Source organism: Eucyclogobius newberryi, unplaced genomic scaffold, assembly GCF_026437365.1.
Source record: "Eucyclogobius newberryi isolate DKJ021-1_F unplaced genomic scaffold, fEucNew1.0.hap1 SCAF_51, whole genome shotgun sequence".
NCBI classification, from domain to species: domain Eukaryota; kingdom Metazoa; phylum Chordata; class Actinopteri; order Gobiiformes; family Gobiidae; genus Eucyclogobius; species Eucyclogobius newberryi.
The window spans coordinates 482310-506389 of record NW_027316179.1 but is presented as its reverse complement, the minus strand read 5'-3'; the positions used below and the strand labels follow the sequence as shown (position 1 = coordinate 506389).

Here is a 24080-nt window from a genome sequence, read left to right as displayed (position 1 = left end):
GAAATGGGGATGTGACTGGGGAAGGACATGCAGTAAATTGTCGAGAGCCAGATTTGAACTCACAACACTGCGGCACAGAAGTGAAAAAACATACAATATACAAAGGTATATTAAAGGAGGCAGTGACAAAATGTGTCCACAAACCTGGACTAAACCGCCTGATACGTCACTAAAATACATTTTGGAATAAGACTTAGTGTGCAATGGTCAAGCATAATATTAGTCCACAGGTTTGTGGAGCCTCAGGTCTTCTGGGCACAATGTGCTGATGGTCCCTTGAACGGTCAAAGGGCCAATCTTTTAAAGCTGTCGCACCCGACCTTTGAATGATCTCCTCTTCCTGCATTCTTTGGACTCTGTGTGTGTCTTTAAGAAGCACCTAAATCTTGTACATACTACTGTGTGAAGCACTTTGTGACTCTGTCTGTGAAAAGCACTATACAAATAAAGTTTACTTACCTAGGAACAACAAAATCAGGAAACCAAGCTATATATAATATAATATAAAGCTTTGTACATTCATTTGAATCATGGGGAAAAACTCAAATTTCCCACACCAACATGTGACTTCTTCAGCAAATTACAGTCAACTTTTAGCTGTAATTAAAAATGCCTCCCATCACTTTCCGTGCACTAATGCCATGCCACTCTGCAGCACGCGCTAGCATGAAGCAATTACCATTCATGTACATGCTAATTTACACAAGTCTCCAGCTAATAATGTGTTTTAGCTTTAATTAGCCTCGGGATTATACAGCCAGAGCCAATCGCCACCACAATATGAAGCTGCAAATGAGTGCGTCCATAATGTCAGCAGAGACAACAGTGCGAGGGGAGGTCACAGCCACAAGTGCAGCATAAAGACCCACTGGAACAAGACCCACTGGAACAAGACCCACGGGAACAAGACCCACTGGAACAAGACCCACTGGAACAAGACCCACTGGAACAAGACCCACTGGAACAAGACCCACTGGAACAAGACCCACTGGAACAAGACCCACTGGAACAAGACCCACTGGAACAAGACCCACTGGAACAAGACCCACTGGAACAAGACCCACGGGAACAAGACCCACTGGAACAAGACCCACTGGAACAAGACCCACTGGAACAAGACCCACGGGAACAAGACCCACTGGAACAAGACCCACTGGAACAAGACCCACTGGAACAAGACCCACTGGAACAAGACCCACTGGAACAAGACCCACTGGAACAAGACCCACTGGAACAAGACCCACGGGAACAAGACCCACTGGAACAAGACCCACTGGAACAAGACCCACGGGAACAAGACCCACTGGAACAAGACCCACTGGAACAAGACCCACGGGAACTAACTCTCCCACTCCTGGCCTTAGATATCCAAGTGAATGAGCAAACACAACACAAACAACTGTGTCTAAAGTCTGAATGTTGTGCTTCATAATAAATCCACTTCCTGTCTGCAGCGTCCACGTGAAGTTACCACAATAGAATGTTTAGACTTATACACCATGTAATAGTATGTTTAGACTTATACACCATGTAATAGTGTGTTTAGGCTTATACACCATGTAATAGTATGTTTAGACTTATACACCATGTAATAGTGTGTTTAGGCTTATACACCATGTAATAGTGTGTTTAGACTTATACACATGTAATAGTGTGTTTAGACTTATACACCATGTAATAGTGTGTTTAGACTTATACACCATGTAATAGTGTGTTTGGACGTATACACCATGTAATAGTGTGTTTAGACTTATACACCATGTAATAGTGTGTTTAGACTTATACACCATGTAATAGTGTGTTTGGACGTATACACCATGTAATAGTATGTTTAGACTTATACACCATGTAATAGTGTGTTTAGACTTATACACCATGTAATAGTGTGTTTAGACTTATACACATGTAATAGTGTGTTTAGACTTATACACCATGTAATAGTGTGTTTAGACTTATACACCATGTAATAGTGTGTTTAGACTTATACACCATGTAATAGTGTGTTTAGACTTATACACCATGTAATAGTGTGTTTAGACTTATACACCATGTAATAGTGTGTTTAGACTTATACACCATGTAATAGTGTGTTTAGACTTATACACCATGTAATAGTGTGTTTAGACTTATACACCATGTAATAGTGTGTTTAGACTTATACACCATGTAATAGTGTGTTTAGACTTATACACCATGTAATAGTGTGTTTAGACTTATACACCATGTAATAGTGTGTTTAGACTTATACACCATGTAATAGTGTGTTTAGACTTATACACCATGTAATAGTGTGTTTAGACTTATACACCATGTAATAGTGTGTTTATGGTGCTTGTACCTTTGGAAATAATGAAGGTACATTAAACCATCCTTGGAGGAAAATGCGACCCCGTATGAGGCACATTTACCATCCCTTTAAAAGATTGTGGGAGAGCAGATCCTCCTTCAGCCCCACACATGTCTAGGCTCTAACAGATGTATCCATCCTTTGGCCCTTAGGTGTTGCATATGGAACCAGCTAAGCACCGCCCCTCGGAAACACAAATAAATGTCAACAGATTATGTTATTTCTTTGGCCATACCAACTTGTCAAAGCTAAGCAGGGATGGGCCTGGTTAGTACCGGGATGGGAAACCACAGCAATGAACACCAGATGCCACAGGGGGCAGTAGAGCACTCTGTTGTGTCCTTGGGCCAAACACTTCACACACCTTGCCTCCAGTCTCACAGTAAGTGGTGTTTGTGAGAGTGAATGTGGGACAGCCCTCCATGTGTGTCACGTGTGCTCTGTCCCGGCCAAATACAACCAATAACAATCACAAGCATTATTTCCAGCCGCGGCGATACAAAAAATGGTCTTTCTGTTCTGAGCAATAACCTCAATCTGTTTATGTTAAATATATGGCCAAAGTATCAACATTGGCTGACACAATAATCGATATCAGATTAGATTAGCATTTATTGTCCCTGTGGGGGAATGTATCCTCTACATTTGACCTATCCTACAAAGCCCCTGGGGCCTCTCCTCAGGAGCAGGAGCCTCAGGAGCAGGAACCTGAAGAGCAGGAGCCTCAAAAGCAGGAACCGCAGGAGCCTCAGGAGCAGGAGGCTCAAGAGCTGGAGCCTCAGGAGCAGGAGCCTCAGAGCACCATCCGTGAATCCATTTCCAGATCTTTGAGCTGGGCTTGGGCAGCACTACTGTAGCTAGTGGAGTTTTCCTGTGGTGCAGGTTTTGGGTTGATGGGGAAACCAGAGGAAACCCCCCCCCAGAGCCTCCACCCAAGACCGCCCCGTCTGGTCCTAAAGTCAAAACTGCAACCTTCTTGTTGGGAGGCAAGAGTACTAGCCACTCAGCTATCGGTCTGTAGAGCTGGGCAATATATTGAAATTTAGAGTTAGAAGTTTGTGAATGTTGTTTTGAAGACAGGTCTTTTGGAGTGACAGGGCCACTCCTGACAGGGCCACTCCTGACAGGGCCACTCCTGAAGACCTTCTCTGACTCTGTGGTGCATCAGCTCCTGCTGGAGCAGCAGCATCACAGAGAGGGAGAGGAAGAAGCTGGGCAAAGCTCCGTCCTGGGCTGTCCTCTGGACTCGGTGCAGGAGGTGGGGGACAGAAGGGTCCTGGCTAAACTCACATCTATGCTGGACCATGAGTGTCGCCCCCTGCAGGACACTCTGTCCCCTGCAGGACACTCTGTCCCCTGTAGGACACTCTGTCCGCTCTGGAGAGCAGCTTCAGTGAGAGACTGATCCACCCTCCCTGTGTGAAGGAGACGTTTCACACGTCTTTCCTTCTGCTGCTGTCAGACTTTATAACAAACACTGTTAGTCCTGAACACGTGCAATACTGTCATGTGCAATACTGTCACTCATGTGAACTATTGTTTGGTGCAATATTCTCGGTCCATATAACAGCTGTAAATAAGAGAGTCACTATTGTTATTATTATATAGTATAAGAGTTTTTTTTTCTTTAGTTTTATAAGAGCGTTTCTATAAGAGTGTTTTTAATAAGTTATCTGTTTTTTTATTATTTACTTCTGTACATACTTTGTGTTGCAACACTGGAATTTCCCCATTGTGGGACAAATAAAGGCTTATCTTATCTTTAAAAAATTTAATATTCAGTATTAAGTAAAAAGTGCTACAAAATATATTATTTAAAAAATAGGTCATTATAAGAAGGTATTTCTGATTAAAACCTCAAGTAATGCATTTGAAGATGTGTTTGAAGGCATTTTTTATAAATTTATATAATATTGTCTGAATATCATATACATACATACCCGATACAGCACATGTCCCGATACAGCACATGTCCCGATACAGCACAGTACATGTCCCGATACAGCACATGTCCCGATACAGCACATGTCCCGATACAGCACATGTCCCGATACAGCACATGTCCCGATACAGCACATGTCCCGATACAGCACATGTCCCGATACAGCACATGTCCCGATACAGCACATGTCCCGATACAGCACATGTCCCGATACAGCACAGTACATGTCCCGATACAGCACATGTCCCGATACACGGTCCCTGATACGATACACGTCCTGATTCATGGATATCCCTTAAAAACAATGTTAAAAGTTGAGTAATATTATGTTTTGATTAAGTAGGATGACAAAAGGATTTAAAAAGTCATGTTCACACTGTGCTAATATCAGAATACAACTGTCCCACGATGAAGTCAGACTTTCAGCTCCTCAGACTCGTTATAGAACTCGCCAATTTCTAATGACTTCATGTGGTTTATCACGATACGCATCTCTGTATCGATACACGTATTGCCGAGGTCTGTCACGATACACCACATAGCGATATAAGCAGCACAGTCCTACTCTATAGCTGCGTGACTCTTCCATTTCCTTTGTAACTCACGAAGACCCGTCTGATGAGGACAAACTGACTAAACTTAACAAAATAAGGAACTTTTACGGGCAAACCTCGGGCAGAAATTGAGGATTGTGCCTGACGTGCCTACTCTACATGCACATTACAGCGTCAGCCATGGGATTACCAGCGGCAGCACGCGGCGAGCTGGATGGAAAAGCGGCAGGAGGGATGCGCGCGCACGGGAAATGAAAAGATAAAACTCCTGACGCCGCGGCAGCGTCAGAGTTAACGCTGCTCTCTAGTCGAACGGATTATCTCCCCTTCTCCTCCTTCAATCTCTCCATTGTTTGCCCGCCGATGGAAGACCGCGAGTAGGGGGTATTTTCTCTTTCGACGGCTAGATTAATAATACCCAAGCTCTCCAGAACCCCCTCGAGTTCCTTTATCTCTTCATTCAAACCAGGCCTCCTCCTCCTGCTTCCATTTCTTGCAGGAATCGTCGGTTCCATTATTCCGCCGGCTGTACTTTGGTGGTACGAGCACAACGTTGTGTTAGCGCGGAGAGGGAATTTCAAAGGACAGGCACGGCAGCAGAGCCAAGTTTGAGGTGTGATGAAACGAAGGTGCAAAATGAGAATGTTGATGAGAAGATCTGGAGGTGGTGTGCCATGCAGCAGCAGCAGCAGCAGCAGCAGCAGCAGCGATGGTCCTCAATGTTCTCGACACGTTTGTAGATTCCAGTGGTGCGGCTTGAAGTGAGAGACTAGAGAAGAAGCTTTGAAAATGCAACCTGTTTTCTAATGACGGTGAAAGCAGATCATGGCCACGACCAGGTGCAATTATGGGATCAATGTGGGGCGGGGCAGATCATCCACAGATCCAGATACATGTAAACACATCAAGAAATTACACAGAATAAGTCTGTACATTGTATGTTCGTGAAATCATTATCACTAACCCATATCGCCTTTGAGCAATGGGAAATAAACCAATTAGTTCTTAAATCGAGATTCAGTTTGCAGTGAGACGTGACAGAAGACAGAAATATGAACCGATAAACTAAAACAAGAATCCGGGGCAATAATGGACAGCGTGTGAAACAGGGACGAGACTGGGGAAGGACATGCGGCAAATTGTCGGAGCTGAACTCTAATCTATGACGCTGTGGCTTGTGTGCCGGCATCTTCATTAGTGACAATCCAAAGACTTTGACTTACATATATGAGGCTTCATTTACTCAACTGTGTCAAAATAAAACTTAAGACACAACTGAGACCAACTTGGGCTAATTTAGGCCTTAGTATAAAATAAGACTTTTTAACATTTTCAGTTAAAAACGCTGTACATTTCAAGACATCATCATCATCATCATCATCATCATCATATATTTGATGACATGAAGAGCAGCTCGAGTTCTGGTTCTTGATTGTTTTGACCGCTCGTGTGAGACGACATGTTTTAATCCTGCACCAGAGCCAGATGTTCCTCCAGCTCTTTAATCCCAGCGCTCCAAATCACCAGCTTCTGATTGTGTCCTGCTGGTCGTCATGGTTACACATATTCTGACCTGTGTGTGGCGTTTGTGTCCTACAACTGTAAAACATGAGAAAAGGTGTTCCCTCATCAGGATTTGGTGTTAGCGGTCCACCTACTGGCAACAGAGGGAATTACTGTGGGGGAATAAACAAAAGCTAACTTGCCCTGGCATGCTAATGTAAGCTCCCTTCTCTCCCTCATTCTCTCCTTCCTTCTCTCCCTCCTTCTCTCCCTCCTTCTCTCCCTCCTCACACAGAGTCTCGTCGCCTTCAGGATCCAGCAAATCCCTCCAGAAAGTCCAGCTTATCTGCTCAGCTCCTCCCCTCCTGACCCTGTCCCTCCTGACCCTTCTCCCTCCTGACCCTGTCCCTCCTGACCCTGTCCCTCCTGACCCTTCTCCCTCCTGACCCTGTCCCTCCTGACCCTGTCCCTCCTGACCCTGTCCCTCCTGACCCTTCTCCCTCCTGACCCTGTCCCTCCTGACCCTTCTCCCTCCTGACCCTGTCTCTCCTGACCCTGTCCCTCCTGACCCTGTCCCTCCTGACCCTTCTCCCTCCTGACCCTGTCCCTCCTGACCCTGTCCCTCCTGACCCTGTCCCTCCTGACCCTGTCCTTCCTGACCCTCTCCCTCCTGACCCTGTCCCTCCTGACCCTCTCCCTCCTGACCTTCTCCCTCCTGACCCTGTCCCTCCTGACCTGTCCCTCCTGACCCTGTCCCTCCTGACCCTGTCCCTCCTGACCTTCTCCCTCCTGACCCTGTCCCTCCTGACCCTGTCCCTCCTGACCCTGTCCCTCCTGACCTGTCCCTCCTGACCCTGTCCCTCCTGACCCTGTCCCTCCGGACCCTGTCCCTCCTGACCCTCTCCCTCCTGACCTTCTCCCTCCTGACCCTGTCCCTCCTGACCTGTCCCTCCTGACCCTGTCCCTCCTGACCCTGTCCCTCCTGACCTTCTCCCTCCTGACCCTGTCCCTCCTGACCCTGTCCCTCCTGACCCTGTCCCTCCTGACCTGTCCCTCCTGACCCTGTCCCTCCTGACCCTGTCCCTCCGGACCCTGTCCCTCCTGACCCTGTCCCTCCTGACCTGTCCCTCCTGACCCTGTCCCTCCTGACCCTGTCCCTCCTGACCCCGTCCCTCCGGACCCTGTCCCTCCTGACCTGTCCCTCCTGACCTGTCCCTCCTGACCCTGTCCCTCCTGACCTGTCCCTCCTGACCCTGTCCCTCCTGACCCTTCTCCCTCCTGACCCTGTCTCTCCTGACCCTGTCCCTCCTGACCCTGTCCCTCCTGACCCTTCTCCCTCCTGACCCTGTCCCTCCTGACCCTGTCCCTCCTGACCTGTCCCTCCTGACCCTGTCCCTCCTGACCCTGTCCTTCCTGACCCTCTCCCTCCTGACCCTGTCCCTCCTGACCCTCTCCCTCCTGACCTTCTCCCTCCTGACCCTGTCCCTCCTGACCTGTCCCTCCTGACCCTGTCCCTCCTGACCCTGTCCCTCCTGACCCCGTCCCTCCGGACCCTGTCCCTCCTGACCTGTCCCTCCTGACCCTGTCCCTCCTGACCCCGTCCCTCCGGACCCTGTCCCTCCTGACCTGTCCCTCCTGACCTGTCCCTCCTGACCCTGTCCCTCCTGACCTGTCCCTCCTGACCCTGTCCCTCCTGACCTGTCCCTCCTGACCCTGTCCCTCCTGACCCTTCTCCCTCCTGACCCTGTCTCTCCTGACCCTGTCCCTCCTGACCCTGTCCCTCCTGACCCTTCTCCCTCCTGACCCTGTCCCTCCTGACCCTGTCCCTCCTGACCTGTCCCTCCTGACCCTGTCCCTCCTGACCCTGTCCCTCCTGACCCTGTCCTTCCTGACCCTCTCCCTCCTGACCCTGTCCCTCCTGACCCTCTCCCTCCTGACCTTCTCCCTCCTGACCCTGTCCCTCCTGACCTGTCCCTCCTGACCTGTCCCTCCTGACCCTGTCCCTCCTGACCCTGTCCCTCCTGACCTGTCCCTCCTGACCTGTCCCTCCTGACCCTGTCCCTCCTGACCTGTCCCTCCTGACCCTGTCCCTCCTGACCTGTCCCTCCTGACCTGTCCCTCCTGACCCTGTCCCTCCTGACCTGTCCCTCCTGACCCTTCTCCCTCCTGACCCTGTCCCTCCTGACCCTTCTCCCTCCTGACCCTGTCTCTCCTGACCCTGTCCCTCCTGACCCTGTCCCTCCTGACCTGTCCCTCCTGACCCTTCTCCCTCCTGACCCTGTCCCTCCTGACCCTTCTCCCTCCTGACCCTGTCTCTCCTGACCCTGTCCCTCCTGACCCTGTCCCTCCTGACCCTTCTCCCTCCTGACCCTGTCCCTCCTGACCCTGTCCCTTCTGACCTGTCCCTCCTGACCCTGTCCCTCCTGACCCTGTCCCTCCTGACCCTGTCCTTCCTGACCCTCTCCCTCCTGACCCTGTCCCTCCTGACCCTCTCCCTCCTGACCTTCTCCCTCCTGACCCTGTCCCTCCTGACCTGTCCCTCCTGACCCTGTCCCTCCTGACCCTGTCCCTCCTGACCCTGTCCCTCCTGACCTGTCCCTCCTGACCCTGTCCCTCCTGACCTGTCCCTCCTGACCCTGTCCCTCCTGACCCCGTCCCTCCGGACCCTGTCCCTCCTGACCTGTCCCTCCTGACCTGTCCCTCCTGACCCTGTCCCTCCTGACCTGTCCCTCCTGACCCTGTCCCTCCTGACCCTGTCCCTCCTGACCTGTCCCTCCTGACCCTGTCCCTCCTGACCCTGTCCCTCCTGACCTGTCCCTCCTGACCCTGTCCCTCCTGACCTGTCCCTCCTGACCCTGTCCCTCCTGACCCTGTCCCTCCTGACCTGTCCCTCCTGACCCTGTCCCTCCTGACCCTGTCCCTCCTGACCTGTCCCTCCTGACCTGTCCCTCCTGACCCTGTCCCTCCTGACCCTGTCCCTCCTGACCTGTCCCTCCTGACCCTGTCCCTCCTGACCTGTCCCTCCTGACCTGTCCCTCCTGACCCTGTCCCTCCTGACCTGTCCCTCCTGACCTGTCCCTCCTGACCCTGTCCCTCCTGACCCTGTCCCTCCTGACCTGTCCCTCCTGACCCTGTCCCTCCTGACCCCTGCTTCCACTCTTCACATCCAGACTCTGACCTGCCTGTTCAGACGGGTTATTATCCATCGCTATCATTGAAGAGGAGCTCACAAACAGCACGACTCCAGCAGGAAACACACTGACTCACTTTGCTTTTTGCATCAGATGGAAAACTATCCGGCTTTATAATAATGACTTAGTTCATAATTAAGTCTGCTTTATTCATAATCCTAACGGTGCCTTTTATTCAGCTCAAAGGCCTGTCACTGTCGCTGCTCTACATTTACACTCGGAAAGCAACGTGGCCCCATTATGACTCGCACGGTACAACAAACAAACAAACAAACAACAACAAAAGCACTGCGTTGATCTGAGCGGTTATCGACCATGAAGGGCTCCAACTATCGCTTCAATACTATAGTGAATAATTAGAAAGTTTAAAATGGACTAGTTCTGTTTTTCAGTAAAAATCAAGTAAAGCACCTTTAAAAAAAAACTTGTATTTACATAAAACATGATTAAAGCTGAATCGTGCAACATTTGAGCCAATAGACAAAACTCTCTGTTTTTCTTTTGCTTGTGTTGTTAAAAGTGTCCAAGTGTTCAAATTAGCAGGAGTAAACTTGTGCCGCAGTGGGAGGAGCAGTGGGAGCAGCAGTGAGAGGAGCAGTGGGAGGAGCAGTGGGAGCAGCAGTGGGAGCAGCAGTGAGAGGAGCAGTGGGAGGAGCAGTGGGAGGAGCAGTGGGAGCAGCAGTGGGAGGAGCAGTGGGAGCAGCAGTGGGAGGAGCAGTGGGAGGAGCAGTGGGAGCAGCAGTGGGAGGAGCAGTGGGAGCAGCAGTGGGAGGAGCAGTGGGAGGAGCAGTGGGAGGAGCAGTGGGAGCAGCAGTGGGAGGAGCAGTGGGAGCAGCAGTGGGAGGAGCAGTGGGAGGAGCAGTGGGAGCAGCAGTGGGAGCAGCAGTGGGAGGAGCAGTGGGAGGAGCAGTGGGAGGAGCAGTGGGAGCAGCAGTGGGAGGAGCAGTGGGAGCAGCAGTGGGAGGAGCAGTGGGAGGAGCAGTGGGAGCAGCAGTGGGAGCAGCAGTGGGAGGAGCAGTGGGAGGAGCAGTGGGAGGAGCAGTGGGAGCAGCAGTGGGAGGAGCAGTGGGAGGAGCAGTGGGAGGAGCAGTGGGAGGAGCAGTGGGAGCAGCAGTGGGAGGAGCAGTGGGAGGAGCAGTGGGAGGAGCAGTGGGAGCAGCAGTGGGAGGAGCAGTGGGAGGAGCAGTGGGAGGAGCAGTGGGAGGAGCAGTGGGAGGAGCAGTGGGAGCAGCAGTGGGAGGAGCAGTGGGAGCAGCAGTGGGAGCAGCAGTGGGAGGAGCAGTGGGAGGAGCAGTGGGAGGAGCAGTGGGAGGAGCAGTGGGAGCAGCAGTGGGAGGAGCAGTGGGAGCAGCAGTGGGAGGAGCAGTGGGAGGAGCAGTGGGAGCAGCAGTGGGAGGAGCAGTGGGAGCAGCAGTGGGAGGAGCAGTGGGAGGAGCAGTGGGAGGAGCAGTGGGAGCAGCAGTGGGAGGAGCAGTGGGAGCAGCAGTGGGAGGAGCAGTGGGAGGAGCAGTGGGAGCAGCAGTGGGAGCAGCAGTGGGAGGAGCAGTGGGAGGAGCAGTGGGAGGAGCAGTGGGAGCAGCAGTGGGAGGAGCAGTGGGAGCAGCAGTGGGAGGAGCAGTGGGAGGAGCAGTGGGAGGAGCAGTGGGAGCAGCAGTGGGAGGAGCAGTGGGAGGAGCAGTGGGAGGAGCAGTGGGAGGAGCAGTGGGAGGAGCAGTGGGAGGGGTCATTCAGGCGCAGACGGCTTTGTGGAGTGATTGACAGCTCATCGCGCCACATTAGAGCCTCCAAGCACACGGAGGGAGGGGGTGGGGATTATCTCTGCTATGACCCGCCCCCGCTTCCCAGCACGGGCCCCCCTCCCAGCACGGGCCCCCCTCCCAGCACGGGCCCCCCTCTGCAGGGTCAAGTGGTGAGGGGCCACTTTCTGTTTCGCGTGTCCGCCTCCAGACCGCCAGCGTAAACATAAACCCACGCAGCCGTGTAGCGCGCCCACTCACAACAAGGAGGGCGGCGCCACCTGTGGGACGGGGGCGAGGGCAGCGCCAACTGTGGGACGGGGGCTAGGGCAGCGCCACCTGTGGGACGGGGGCGAAAGCGGCGCCACATGTGGGACGGGGGCGAGAGCGGCGCCACATGTGGGACGGGGGCGAGAGCGGCGCCACCTGTGGGACGGGGGCGAGGGCGGCGCCACCTGTGGGACGGGGGCGAGAGCAGCACCAACTGTGGGACGGGGGCGAGGGCAGCGCCACCTGTGGGACGGGGGCGAAAGCGGCGCCACATGTGGGACGGGGGCGAGAGCGGCGCCACATGTGGGACGGGGGCGAGAGCGGCGCCACCTGTGGGACGGGGGCGAGGGCGGCGCCACCTGTGGGACGGGGGCGAGAGCAGCACCAACTGTGGGACGGGGGCGAGGGCAGCGCCACCTGTGGGACGGGGGCGAAAGCGGCGCCACATGTGGGACGGGGGCGAGAGCGACGCCACCTGTGGGACGGGGGCGAGGGCGGCGCCACCTGTGGGACGGGGGCGAAAGCGGCGCCACCTGTGGGACGGGGGCGAAAGCGGCGCCACATGTGGGACGGGGGCGAGAGCGGCGCCACCTGTGGGACGGGGGCGAGAGCGGCGCCACCTGTGGGACGGGGGCAAGGGCGGCGCCACCTGTGGGATGGGGGCGAGGGCGGCGCCACCTGTGGGACGGGGGCGAGAGCGGCGCCACCTGTGGGACGGGGGCGAGAACGGCGCCACCTGTGGGACGGGGGCGAGAGCGGCGCCACCTGTGGGACGGGGGCGAGAGCGGCGCCACCTGTGGGACGGGGGCGAGAGCGGCGCCACCTGTGGGACGGGGGCGAGAGCGGCGCCACCTGTGGGACGGTGGCGAGGGCAGCGCCACCTGTGGGACGGGGGCGAGGGCGGCGCCACCTGTGGGAAGGGGGCGAGGGCAGCGCCACCTGTAGGACGGGGGCGAGAGCGGCGCCACATGTGGGACGGGGGCGATAGCGGTGCCACCTGTGGGACGGGTGTGGAAGTGGCGCCAACTGTGGGACGGGGGCGGGACAGGGGCGAGAGCGGCGCCACCTGTGGGACGGGGGCGAGGGTAGCGCCACCTGTGGGACGGGGGCGAGTGCGGCGCCACCTGTGGGACGGGGGCGAGGGCGGCCCACCTGTGGGACGGGGGCGAGGGCGGCCCACCTGTGGGACGGGTGTGGAAGCGGCGCCAACTGTGGGACGGGGGCGGGACAGGGGCGAGAGCGGCGCCACCTGTGGGACGGGGGCGAGGGCAGCGCCACCTGTGGGACGGGGGCGAGTGCGGCGCCACCTGTGGGACGGGGGCGAGTGCGGCGCCACCTGTGGGACGGGGGCGAGGGCGGCCCACCTGTGGGACGGGGGCGAGGGCGGCCCACCTGTGGGACGGGTGTGGAAGCGGCGCCACCTGTGGGACGGGTGTGGAAGCGGCGCCACCTGTGGGACGGGTGTGGAAGCACTAAATATCCCCAACAATAGATTAGAAAAGAGGAAAACACTTTTGATTTCGAAAGAAGAATGAAAATGTGGCTTTAAGGTGAAAAGTGAAAACTGACAAGTCGGTCGGGTGTGTAGGTGCTGCTTAAGGAGAAAGGGCATTTCTGCTCTTTGAACTCACATTGTCCCGTCTGAATATGTGGACGCAAGATCAATAAATGATATTGAGAGAAATTCTCACGCGTAAAGACAGATATTGGAGAGCAGTAAGATATACGACATACGATATATACGATATATAATAATAATAACTTTTATTTATATAGCGCTTTTCAGTGACCCAAAGACGCTGAACATATATAAAAAAGGGGGGGTATTTACAGAGAGGGGGGACAACACGTACAATACACATTAATATACAGATAAAATGAACAAGACAGAAGAAGTAGAGAGAAAAAGATGGGGATGTAACAGGGGGTAGAAGAGTAGGCAATGGGGTAGAGGAGGCTAGGGGTAGGGGAGGTCATAGGCTTGGGTGAAGAGGTATGATATATACGATATATACGATATACTTGTGTAGTGTGTGCGACTTCACAGGAACCTCCCTTTGACAGGGCCAGAAGGTGCACAATAGAGATGCCACACACAGAGTCCACACTGGGGCCTTATCGCAGGGGCCTTCACACAATGGCCCATAGAGGCGCAATTATTGGGCCCCGGAGCAGCCACTGCAGCAAACACTCTCTGCACACTGCACACATGTGGTCAGCCATCCGTCACAGCCGCCGCTATTGTCCAGCTACAGGCGCTAAAGCAGGGCACAATGAAGCCCCATCTGCCCTGTCCCCCAGTGTCCTGTCCTCATGTGTCCTCCTGTCCCCCTGTGTCCTGTCCTCATGTGTCCTCCTGTCCCCCTGTGTCCTGTCCTCATGTGTCCCCCTGTGTCCTGTCCTTATGTGTCCTCCTGTCCCCCTGTGTCCTGTCCTCCTGTATCTTGCCCTCTTGCTCGCCAGTGTCCTGTCCTCATGTGTCCTGTCCTCCTGTCTTCATGTGTCCTGTCCCCCTGTCTTCTCCTGTCCTCTTGTCCTCCTGTATCTTGTCCTCTTGTCCTCAAGTGTCCTGTCCTCCTGACCTCATGTGTCCTGTCCCCCTGTCCTCTCCTGTCCTCTTGTCCTCATGTGTTATGTGTTCTGTCCTCATGTCCTCATGTCCTCATGCCTCTGGCACTGTCCATCTAAGCTAGTCTTGTGAAGACGTCGGGGGCCGGGGCCCTCCTGTCGCTTTGTCTACGATCAGTCTCTGCTCAACATGTGACCAACAGTGAACATGAACATACGGCTCGTTCTTCCAGGGTTGCCATCAATTTGTGCTGCAACGATTAATCGAGTAAATCGAGTAATCCCATTATTCATTTATTTACATATTTAATTAAATCCAGATAAATCTGTGGCGCTTTCGTTTCACACAGAGCTTGTTCCACGTGGACCTGCAGCGACTGAAGCTCAGCAGAGGAGAGGCGTGTTTTAAAGTCTCAAGTGCGACTGGAAGAGTTTTATGTGTGAAAGAGCGCGGTGGTTTGAGCTGTGACACAGCTTTAGCTCCGTGTGCCGTTCACTTTATCCTCAGAGTCTTCGTCATCGTGGACTGTTTCATACTCGCGGCCTCTGTGCTCTTTCACACAACAAACTCCGCTTCAGTCACACTCTCTCCTCTCTCTCTGATACATCCATGGAAACAACACAGAGGACCACGAGTATGAAACAGAAAGTCTGCCATGACGGGGCAAAAACGCACATTTATTCACTCTGATGGTGAATTTGTCCTTTATATATATTCTTTATCTACAAACAGAACAGTTCGGACTGGTGAAGTCAAATGTTGCTGTTTTGGGGACAAACTTCTGTGAATTTAATTTAATTAAAATGTGTTATTTTAAGCAGAAACTCCTTATTTTTTATTACAATGAACTATAACATGTATTTAAAAATGGATTTAATATGCTTTTAAATAGTTTTACATGTAATGGAATGTACAAACATTCTCAGCACTCAATTAATCGATGAAAAGAATCAATATATTACTCCATTACTAAAATAATGGATAACTGCAGCTCTACACTCGACATATTATTTTATAATTAGATGCAGACAGCGCGCAGCGGTCTGATTTGGTTACAAAAGCTGCTTTTACAAAACACACAGTGACTAAAACGTTTTGTCACAGTTTTTGTGTATGTAATATTTTTGTTGAAGACCAAAACTATGATACGTCCATCAAATAAAAGAACAGATGAAAAGAAAAAGCAGGTTGGGACAATAAACGACCTGGCACCGTGTTAAAGGTCTGTAACGTTTGTTAAATTCTACTTTTAGTTTGAAAGTCAAAAGGGGTAAAGTCTACATCATTAGGACACAGTGCTAATCACGCCATGGCTTTAAAATGATCCATCCTACTTTTGTTCTGCTTTGAATTCTAAAAAAACACCTTGAAATACATGCATTTTTACTGCAAAGAATGAGCTGCAAATAAAAGTGCAAACAACGTGAGAGAAGAGCCTGAACAAAGGAGCGGCGCTATAGTAACCTGCTCGCTGACTGCACAGGGGAAACACCACTACAACTTAAGAAGGAAACGCTAGGAGCTCTTTGTTCACACGGAGAGCGCAGGAGGAGGTGGAGGAGAGGAGTGGGGGAGGAGACGGAGGAGAGGAAGGTACAGGGCAGGGAGGGGAGGCCCTCATGGAAACCCAAGCCCGGGACTTGGAGCCTTTCCAGGGCTGAGAGCAGTAACATTGTTCAGGGCATGCATTAGCGGGTGAATACAAGAGCACTAATGTGTGTGGCAGACATGCAGAGAGAGAGACAGAGAGAGAGACAGAGAGACGGAGAGAGACAGAGAGACGGAGAGAGAGACAGAGAGCGAGAGAGAGAGAGAGACAGAGAGAGAGACAGAGAGACGGAGAGAGACAGAGAGACGGAGAGAGAGACAGAGAGCGAGAGAGAGAGAGAGACACAGAGAGAGAGAGACAGAGAGAGAGAGACGGAGAGAGAGACAGAGAGAGAGACAGAGAGACGGAGAGAGAGACAGAGAGAGAGAGAGACAGAGAGAGAGAGACAGAGAGAGAGACGGAGAGAGAGACAGAGAGAGAGAGACAGAGAGACGGGGAGAGAGAGAGAGACAGGGAGACGAAGAGACAGAGAGAGAGATGTAGAGAGAGAGAGCGACTTGCGATCCATGCACAGGTGTGTGGGACATGGGTGTGTGGGACATGGGTGTGTGGGACACGGGTGTGTGGGACACGGGTGTGTGGGACATGGGTGTGTGGGACACGGGTGTGTGGGACACGGGTGTGTGGGACACACACGGGCGCATGGGACACGGGTGTGTGGGAGTGGACATTTAGCCAAAACATTGTCTGAGCCGCTAGCATCATGCTAGCATCACGCACCATTTCAAGGGAGTTTTGGCCTAGTTAGCTCGTCTTTTATGCACTGCCAATTAGCCGGCGATTAATGAATAATTGAGTAAGAGGAAAACGAAGGATTCAATTTTAACGAGGATCTTAGAAGGAGTTGTTGAACAAGTCATCAAGAGAAGGGAAGTTCAGAGGATCCTGAAGAAGTTCTGGTTTAGTCTTGGTTTTAGCTGTAGTTCTAGTTTAGAACTGCTTTGACTCCAGGTTAGTTCTAGTTTAGTCCTGGTTAAGAGTCTGAATGAGACTTACTTCACTTCACTCTTTTACATAGGATTTGAAAACACCCCGTCCAAATAATTGTATCCGCAAAAAGTACCTAAAAAATGTGCGCTCGCGCCGTATTTTCCTACGTTTTTACTAAATAAAGCAGCGCTTTTAATGTTGGGCGCCGTTAACGAGCGCCGTAATCTACGCCATACGAGTGTGATCATATTGTCGCGTGGGCGGCGCGAGCAGAAAAATTACACTACGGCGCTCGCACGGACAATGTTCTGGTGAACAGGTGTTCTGGTGAACAGGTGATCTGGTGAACAGGTGATCTGGTGAACAGGTGTTCTGGTGAACAGGTGTTCTGGTGAACAGGTGTTCTGGTGAACAGGTGATCTAGTGAACAGGTGTTCTGGTGAACAGGTGATCTGGTGAACAGGTGTTCTGGTGAACAGGTGATCTGGTGAACAGGTGTTCTGGTGAACAGGTGTTCTGGTGAACAGGTGATCTAGTGAACAGGTGTTCTGGTGAACAGGTGATCTGGTGAACAGGTGATCTGGTGAACAGGTGTTCTGGTGAACAGGTGTTCTGGTGAACAGGTGATCTAGTGAACAGGTGATCTGGTGAACAGGTGTTCTGGTGAACAGGTGATCTGGTGAACAGGTGTTCTGGTGAACAGGTGATCTAGTGAACAGGTGTTCTGGTGAACAGGTGTTCTGGTGAACAGGTGTTCTGGTGAACAGGTGATCTGGTGAACAGGTGTTCTGGTGAACAGGTGATCTAGTGAACAGGTGATCTGGTGAACAGGTGTTCTGGTGAACAGGTGATCTGGTGAACAGGTGATCTAGTGAACAGGTGATCTGGTGAACAGGTGTTCTGGTGAACAGGTGATCTGGTGAACAGGTGATCTAGTGAACAGGTGATCTGGTGAACAGGTGATCTGGTGAACAGGAACTAACTGGACGCTTCGGCCGCCGCGTTATGAATGAGTCTAGCTAGTTTTGAGCTGTTTTGCTCTGGGCGCGTTGAGTCTGATTGACCCAAAACCGGAAATTACGACAGTGACCGGCCGGTCACCGATTGGGGCCGATTGGACATAAAACCGATTGATGGGTGCATCTTTATCTGAGGGACATTAACACTTGGATCGTCCACTTTGAAGCAATAAATTGGCAGATTATTTCACATTTGAACAGTTCTCGCACTAATATTTCCTCATGTGGATCATCAGGATGAGACGTCTGGAACCGTCCAGTGGATTAGAAAAGAAACTCAAAATATTTCTCTTACAAGATAATGAGTTTAGAATAAATGTTCCACAGTCCAGCATTAAAACATGTTCTATAACATGTTCTATAAAATGTTCTAGAACATGTTATATGACATGTTATAGAACATGTTCTATAACATGTTCTATGACATGTTCTATAACATGTTCTATGACATGTTCTATGAAGACAACAGGCAAAGACACATGAAATACAACAAAAACCTACGTATACCACACACACACACACGCACACACAGACACACACACACACACACACACAGACACACACACACACACACACAGACACACACACACACTACATGACACCCAGAGCCAGGGGTCATGCTGAGACATTTACTGTCCATATGCTGCTGCCTTCAGGGACCTGTAGGAGCCAGACCTGCTGACCACACACACACACAAGTGAAGAGGAACCTGACCACACACACACAAGTGAAGAGGAACCTGACCACACACACAAGTGAAGAGGAACCTGACCACACACACAAGTGAAGAGGAACCTGACCACACACACAAGTGAAGAGGAACCTGACCACACACACACAAGTGAAGAGGAACCTGACCACACACACAAGTGAAGAGGAACCTGACCACACACACGCAAGTGAAGAGGAACCTGACCACACACACAAGTGAAGAGGAACCTGACCACACACACAAGTGAAGAGGAACCTGACCACACACACAAGTGAAGAGGAACCTGACCACACACACAAGTGAAGAGGAACCTGACCACACACACACAAGTGAAGAGGAACCTGACCACACACACAAGTGAAGAGGAACCTGACCACACACACAAGTGAAGAGGAACCTGACCACACACACAAGTGAAGAGGAACCTGACCACACACACAAGTGAAGAGGAACCTGACCACACACACAAGTGAAGAGGAACCTGACCACACACACACAAGTGAAGAGGAACCTGACCACACACACACACAAGTGAAGAGGAACCTGACCACACACACAAGTGAAGAGGAACCTGACCACACACACAAGTGAAGAGGAACCTGACCACACACACACAAGTGAAGAGGAACCTGACCACACACACACAAGTGAAGAGGAACCTGACCACACACACAAGTGAAGAGGAACCTGACCACACACACAAGTGAAGAGGAACCTGACCACACACACAAGTGAAGAGGAACCTGACCACACACACAAGTGAAGAGGAACCTGACCACACACACAAGTGAAGAGGAACCTGACCACACACACACAAGTGAAGAGGAACCTGACCACACACACACAAGTGAAGAGGAACCTGACCACACACACAAGTGAAGAGGAACCTGACCACACACACACAAGTGAAGAGGAACCTGACCACACACACACAAGTGAAGAGGAACCTGACCACACACACAAGTGAAGAGGAACCTGACCACACACACAAGTGAAGAGGAACCTGACCACACACACAAGTGAAGAGGAACCTGACCACACACACACAAGTGAAGAGGAACCTGACCACACACACAAGTGAAGAGGAACCTGACCACACACACAAGTGAAGAGGAACCTGACCACACACACAAGTGAAGAGGAACCTGACCACACACACACAAGTGTCAAGATGTCACAGCAAGTATTCCTTTATCTATTCTTTGATATTTTATAAGAAATATTAAAAAGGTTTTTCCATAAATGTTTTCCCATCATTTGTATTCATGACTTGATCTCGCTGTATTCATCCAACCACAGCAACATCTGCCCAATATAACTGGACATGTGACCTGCCCCATCTCAGGTAAACACTGAGGGACACGAGAGGATGGGTGAGACTGTGGGGTCCATATTCCTGAGACACAAAGTGTAGAGACAGAGACAGGTCGTTGTCTGTGGGACATGGACGGACTTCGTCTCATACATTTAACTGCAATAACGGCATAAGATTTTACGTTTTTATCACTGATGGAACATTATGAGAGGAAAAGAAGAATATGATCATGTTTTCTAGAGTAAATCTAACATTTCTCACACTAGTTCTATTTCTGTAGACGTATGTATTCTATATATATATATATATATATATATATATATATATATATATATATATATATACATATTTATATTCAAGCAGGTCAGAGACCGAGGGCCAAATCACACAAAGGTCTCCGGAATAAGCAGGCCAATATAGTAGTAATATAGTAGTAACATAGTAGTGATATAGTAGTAATATAGTAGTAATATAGTAGTAATATAGTAGTGATATAGTAGTAATATAGTAGTGATATAGTAGTAAAATAATAGTAATATAGTAGTGATATAGTAGTAAAATAATAGTAATATAGTAGTGATATAGTAGTAAAATAATAGTAATATAGTAGTGATATAGTAGTAAAATAATAGTAATATAGTAGTGATATAGTAGTAATATAGAAAACTCAAATTTGACCATACAATTTTGTCATTACTCAATATAAAACAGTTTATTAATTAGTAATCACGGAAATGGCTTTGGTCGTTTTTTACATCGCACGACAAAAACTGTAATGTTGAGTTTCCTTGTGTCAACACGAGAGAAACATGAATTCTGAGGAGAAAGAACGTGCGGCGCAGTTTTTGTCACTGAAATCAATGAAGCAACAGCAAAGTTTGTCCACACGTCAGGCCGAAAGGCTCAAATATTCACTCAAATGTTTCTATCCAAATCATTTGTCAGTGGAGATCAAGAACAAAAAAACATATTTCCAATAAAGAGGCCAGAAAATTACGACAATATTCTGAGTATTCAAATGAAAAATGGCCAAGGGTTAAAACATGTTTTTAAACTAATCCAGACAAACTACGGTGAATGAAAGTCATTTGGTGTTGGTTTAATCCTCGGTGTGGCCTCTTTAGTACGTGGTCTCTTTAGTACGTCAGGCTCTTCTACTGAAACAAGTGGCGAGAACATGACTTCTCACATTTGAAGGATTTTTTTATGCACTTTAACCTTTACGTTTACATCTGTGTAGCCACAAAACCCAAGTTAGAAGTTTGTTTCACCGTGTCTGTGTGTATTCTGTTTATTCTTGTGTATATTCTGTGTATATTCTGTGTGTATTCTGTGTATATTCTTGTGTATTCTGTGTGAATTCTTGAATATTCTTGTGTATTCTGTGTATATTCTTGTGTGTATTCTGTGTATTCTGTGTATTCTTGTATATTCTTGTATATTCTGTGTATATTCTTGTGTATTCCGTGCAAATTCTTGTATATTCTTGTGTATTCTTGTGTATTGTGTGTATATGCTTGTGTATTCTGTGTGAATACTTATATATTCTTGTGTATTATGTGTGTATTCTGGTATACTCTTGTGTATTCTTGTGTATTCTTGTGTATTCTTGTATATTCTTGTATATTCTTGTATATTCTTGTGTATTATTGTGTATTGTGTGTATATTGTTGTATATTCTGGTATATTCTTGTGTATTATGTGTGTATTATGTGTGTATTCTGGCATACTCTTGTGTATTCTTGTGTATTATGTGTGTATTATGTGTGTATTCTGGTATACTCTTGTGTATTCTTGTGTATTCTTGTGTATTATGTGTGTATTATATGTGTATTCTTGTATATTCTTGTGTATTATGTGTGTATTCTGGTATACTCTTGTGTATTCTTGTGTATTATGTGTGTATTCTGGTATACTTCTGTGTATTCTTGTGTATTATGTGTGTATTCTGGTATACTTCTGTGTATTCTTGTGTATTATGTGTGTATTCTGGTATACTTCTGTGTATTCTTGTGTATTATGTGTATATTCTGTGTGTATTCTGGTATACTCTTGTGTATTCTTGTGTATTCTTGTGTATTATGTGTGTATTATATGTGTATTCTTGTGTATTCTTGTGTGTTATGCGTGTATTATATGTGTATTCTTGTATATTCTTGTGTATTATGTGTGTATTATGTGTGTATTCTGGTATACTCTTGTGTATTCTTGTGTATTATGTGTGTATTCTGGTATATTTCTGTGTATTCTTGTGTATTATGTGTGTATTCTGGTATACTTCTGTGTATTCTTGTGTATTATGTGTGTATTCTGGTATACTTCTGTGTATTCTTGTGTATTATGTGTGTATTCTGGTATACTTCTGTGTATTCTTGTGTATTATGTGTGTATTCTGGTATACTTCTGTGTATTCTTGTGTATTATGTGTGTATTCTGGTATACTTCTGTGTATTCTTGTGTATTATGTGTGTATTCTGGTATACTTCTGTGTATTCTTGTGTATTATGTGTGTGTTCTGTGTGTACTTCTGTGTATTCTTGTGTATTATGTGTGTATTCTGGTATACTTCTGTGTATTCTTGTGTATTATGTGTGTATTCTGGTATACTTCTGTGTATTCTTGTGTATTATGTGTGTGTTCTGTGTGTACTTCTGTGTATTCTTGTGTATTATGTGTGTATTCTGGTATACTTCTGTGTATTCTTGTGTATTATGTGTGTATTCTGGTATACTTCTGTGTATTCTTGTGTATTATGTGTGTGTTCTGTGTGTATTCTGGTACACTCTTGTATACTCTTGAGTATTCTCGCGTGTACCTCTCGTTCATGGAGTTCCAGTAGATGGGCTCCATGCTGCTGGCCGTCGTTCCCACTAAATCCAGCAAGAAAAGCAAAAGGACTCCGGCTCCGTGACCGGTCCCTCCGTGACCGGTCCCCGGCCTCGCTCCGTGACCGGTCCCTCCGTGACCGGTCCCCCGCCTCGCACCCACAAAGTGCCACTCCATCGGACACGCGGTCTCACGGTGCGTCTCGTCTCCGGTGCTGTCGCGGTCACTCGCTCGGTTCCGGTGGCGTCGGTTTATCCCGCGATCATTCCTCCTCCGCTCCACCGGGACTGAGCTCGGGTTCTTTCGGACTTGTGTCTCGTTGTTCCCCGCCACCGCGTTAAAGCCACAGGACAAACCGGAGCATCTTTGGGCTCCAGAAAGAGTTGGACAAGTGCGTTACTCTCGTGTCCGCGGCGTCATCCCGGAGACACGGCTGCGGTACGATCCCGGCTGGAGCTTGTAAATCCCGTTCAGACGCGGCTAGAAATCCATACGTTTGCGGGTAGAATCCACGGCTCCGGCGGAAAGGTTTCTCCCGTAGCATCCACGGCGCGGAACAAAGGAGAAGCGTGACTTTTGAGGCGGAACGTGCGCTCGCGTTACTCGTTCCAGCGCTTCATCGGTAGTGACCGCTCCGCTCGCGGGCTCCGCCGCTTTGTGCGAGGAAGCGGAGGGAGGGAGGACCGCACTCTCAGGACCGCAGTGACAGACCCGCGCGGACAGGACCGCACACTCAGGACCGCAGTGACAGACCCGCACGGACAGGACCGCACTCTCAGGACCGCAGTGACATACCCGCACGGACAGGACCGCACTCTCAGGACCGTAGTGACAGACCCGCACGGACAGACCTGCACGGACGGGCCCGCACGGACAGACCTGCACGGACGGGCCCGCGCGGGACAGACCAGCACGGACAGGCCCGCACGGACAGACCCGCACGGACAGGCCCGCACGGACAGGCCCGCACGGACAGGCCCGCACGGACAGGCCCGCGGTCAGGCGCTGGGCTTGGATGACTTTGTTGGAGGCTAGATATAATTAACGGTGTTAATTAGGCTCCATAGACTTCACCAAACACATGTTAAGAATGTCATTTAGAGCAAGTGTCTTTGTAATATTCAGTTTTAAACAAACACATGTAAAAAAATATAACTGATGAGAATAGAGTGTTTATTTTTCCATTATTATGATTAGTATAAGTATTATCTTGTCTTACGCTAGCGGTTTTTTATTTTATTTTATATAGTATATTTTATATTTTATTATTTATATTTTTATCTTTATTTATTTTTCCCCTCCATCTACCTGCGTTGCAACAATGAAATTTCCCCATGTGTGGACAATAAAGGATTATCTTATCTTCTCTTAAAAGCGTGTTCATGTGGTGGAGCCTGAAGAGAGCACGAGGCGATGAAGAAACTGAGAGGAAACAATCATAAAAGTGTTTTATCCTGAGTCATGTTTTTACACTCGAACGCTGCTGTGTTCAGGACGATGGAGCAGGAGATGCACAACTCTGACACTGGAGGAAAACACTTCACAATGTGCATTTT

General features: G+C 49.6%; 1 protein-coding gene across 2 annotated transcripts in view; it reads right to left on the bottom strand.

The window, feature by feature from the left end:
* efnb3b (ephrin-B3b) overlaps positions 1–22614 on the bottom strand; it is a 78621-nt gene extending 56007 nt beyond the window's left edge. For both annotated transcript variants that reach the window (XM_072465948.1, XM_072465946.1), the window contains exon 1: positions 22514–22614. In XM_072465948.1, coding sequence (XP_072322049.1) covers positions 22514–22548 — 35 coding nt within the window. In that variant the 5' untranslated portion in view covers positions 22549–22614. The remainder of the gene's footprint in view (positions 1–22513) is intronic.
* Positions 22615–24080: the final 1466 nt, after the last annotated feature.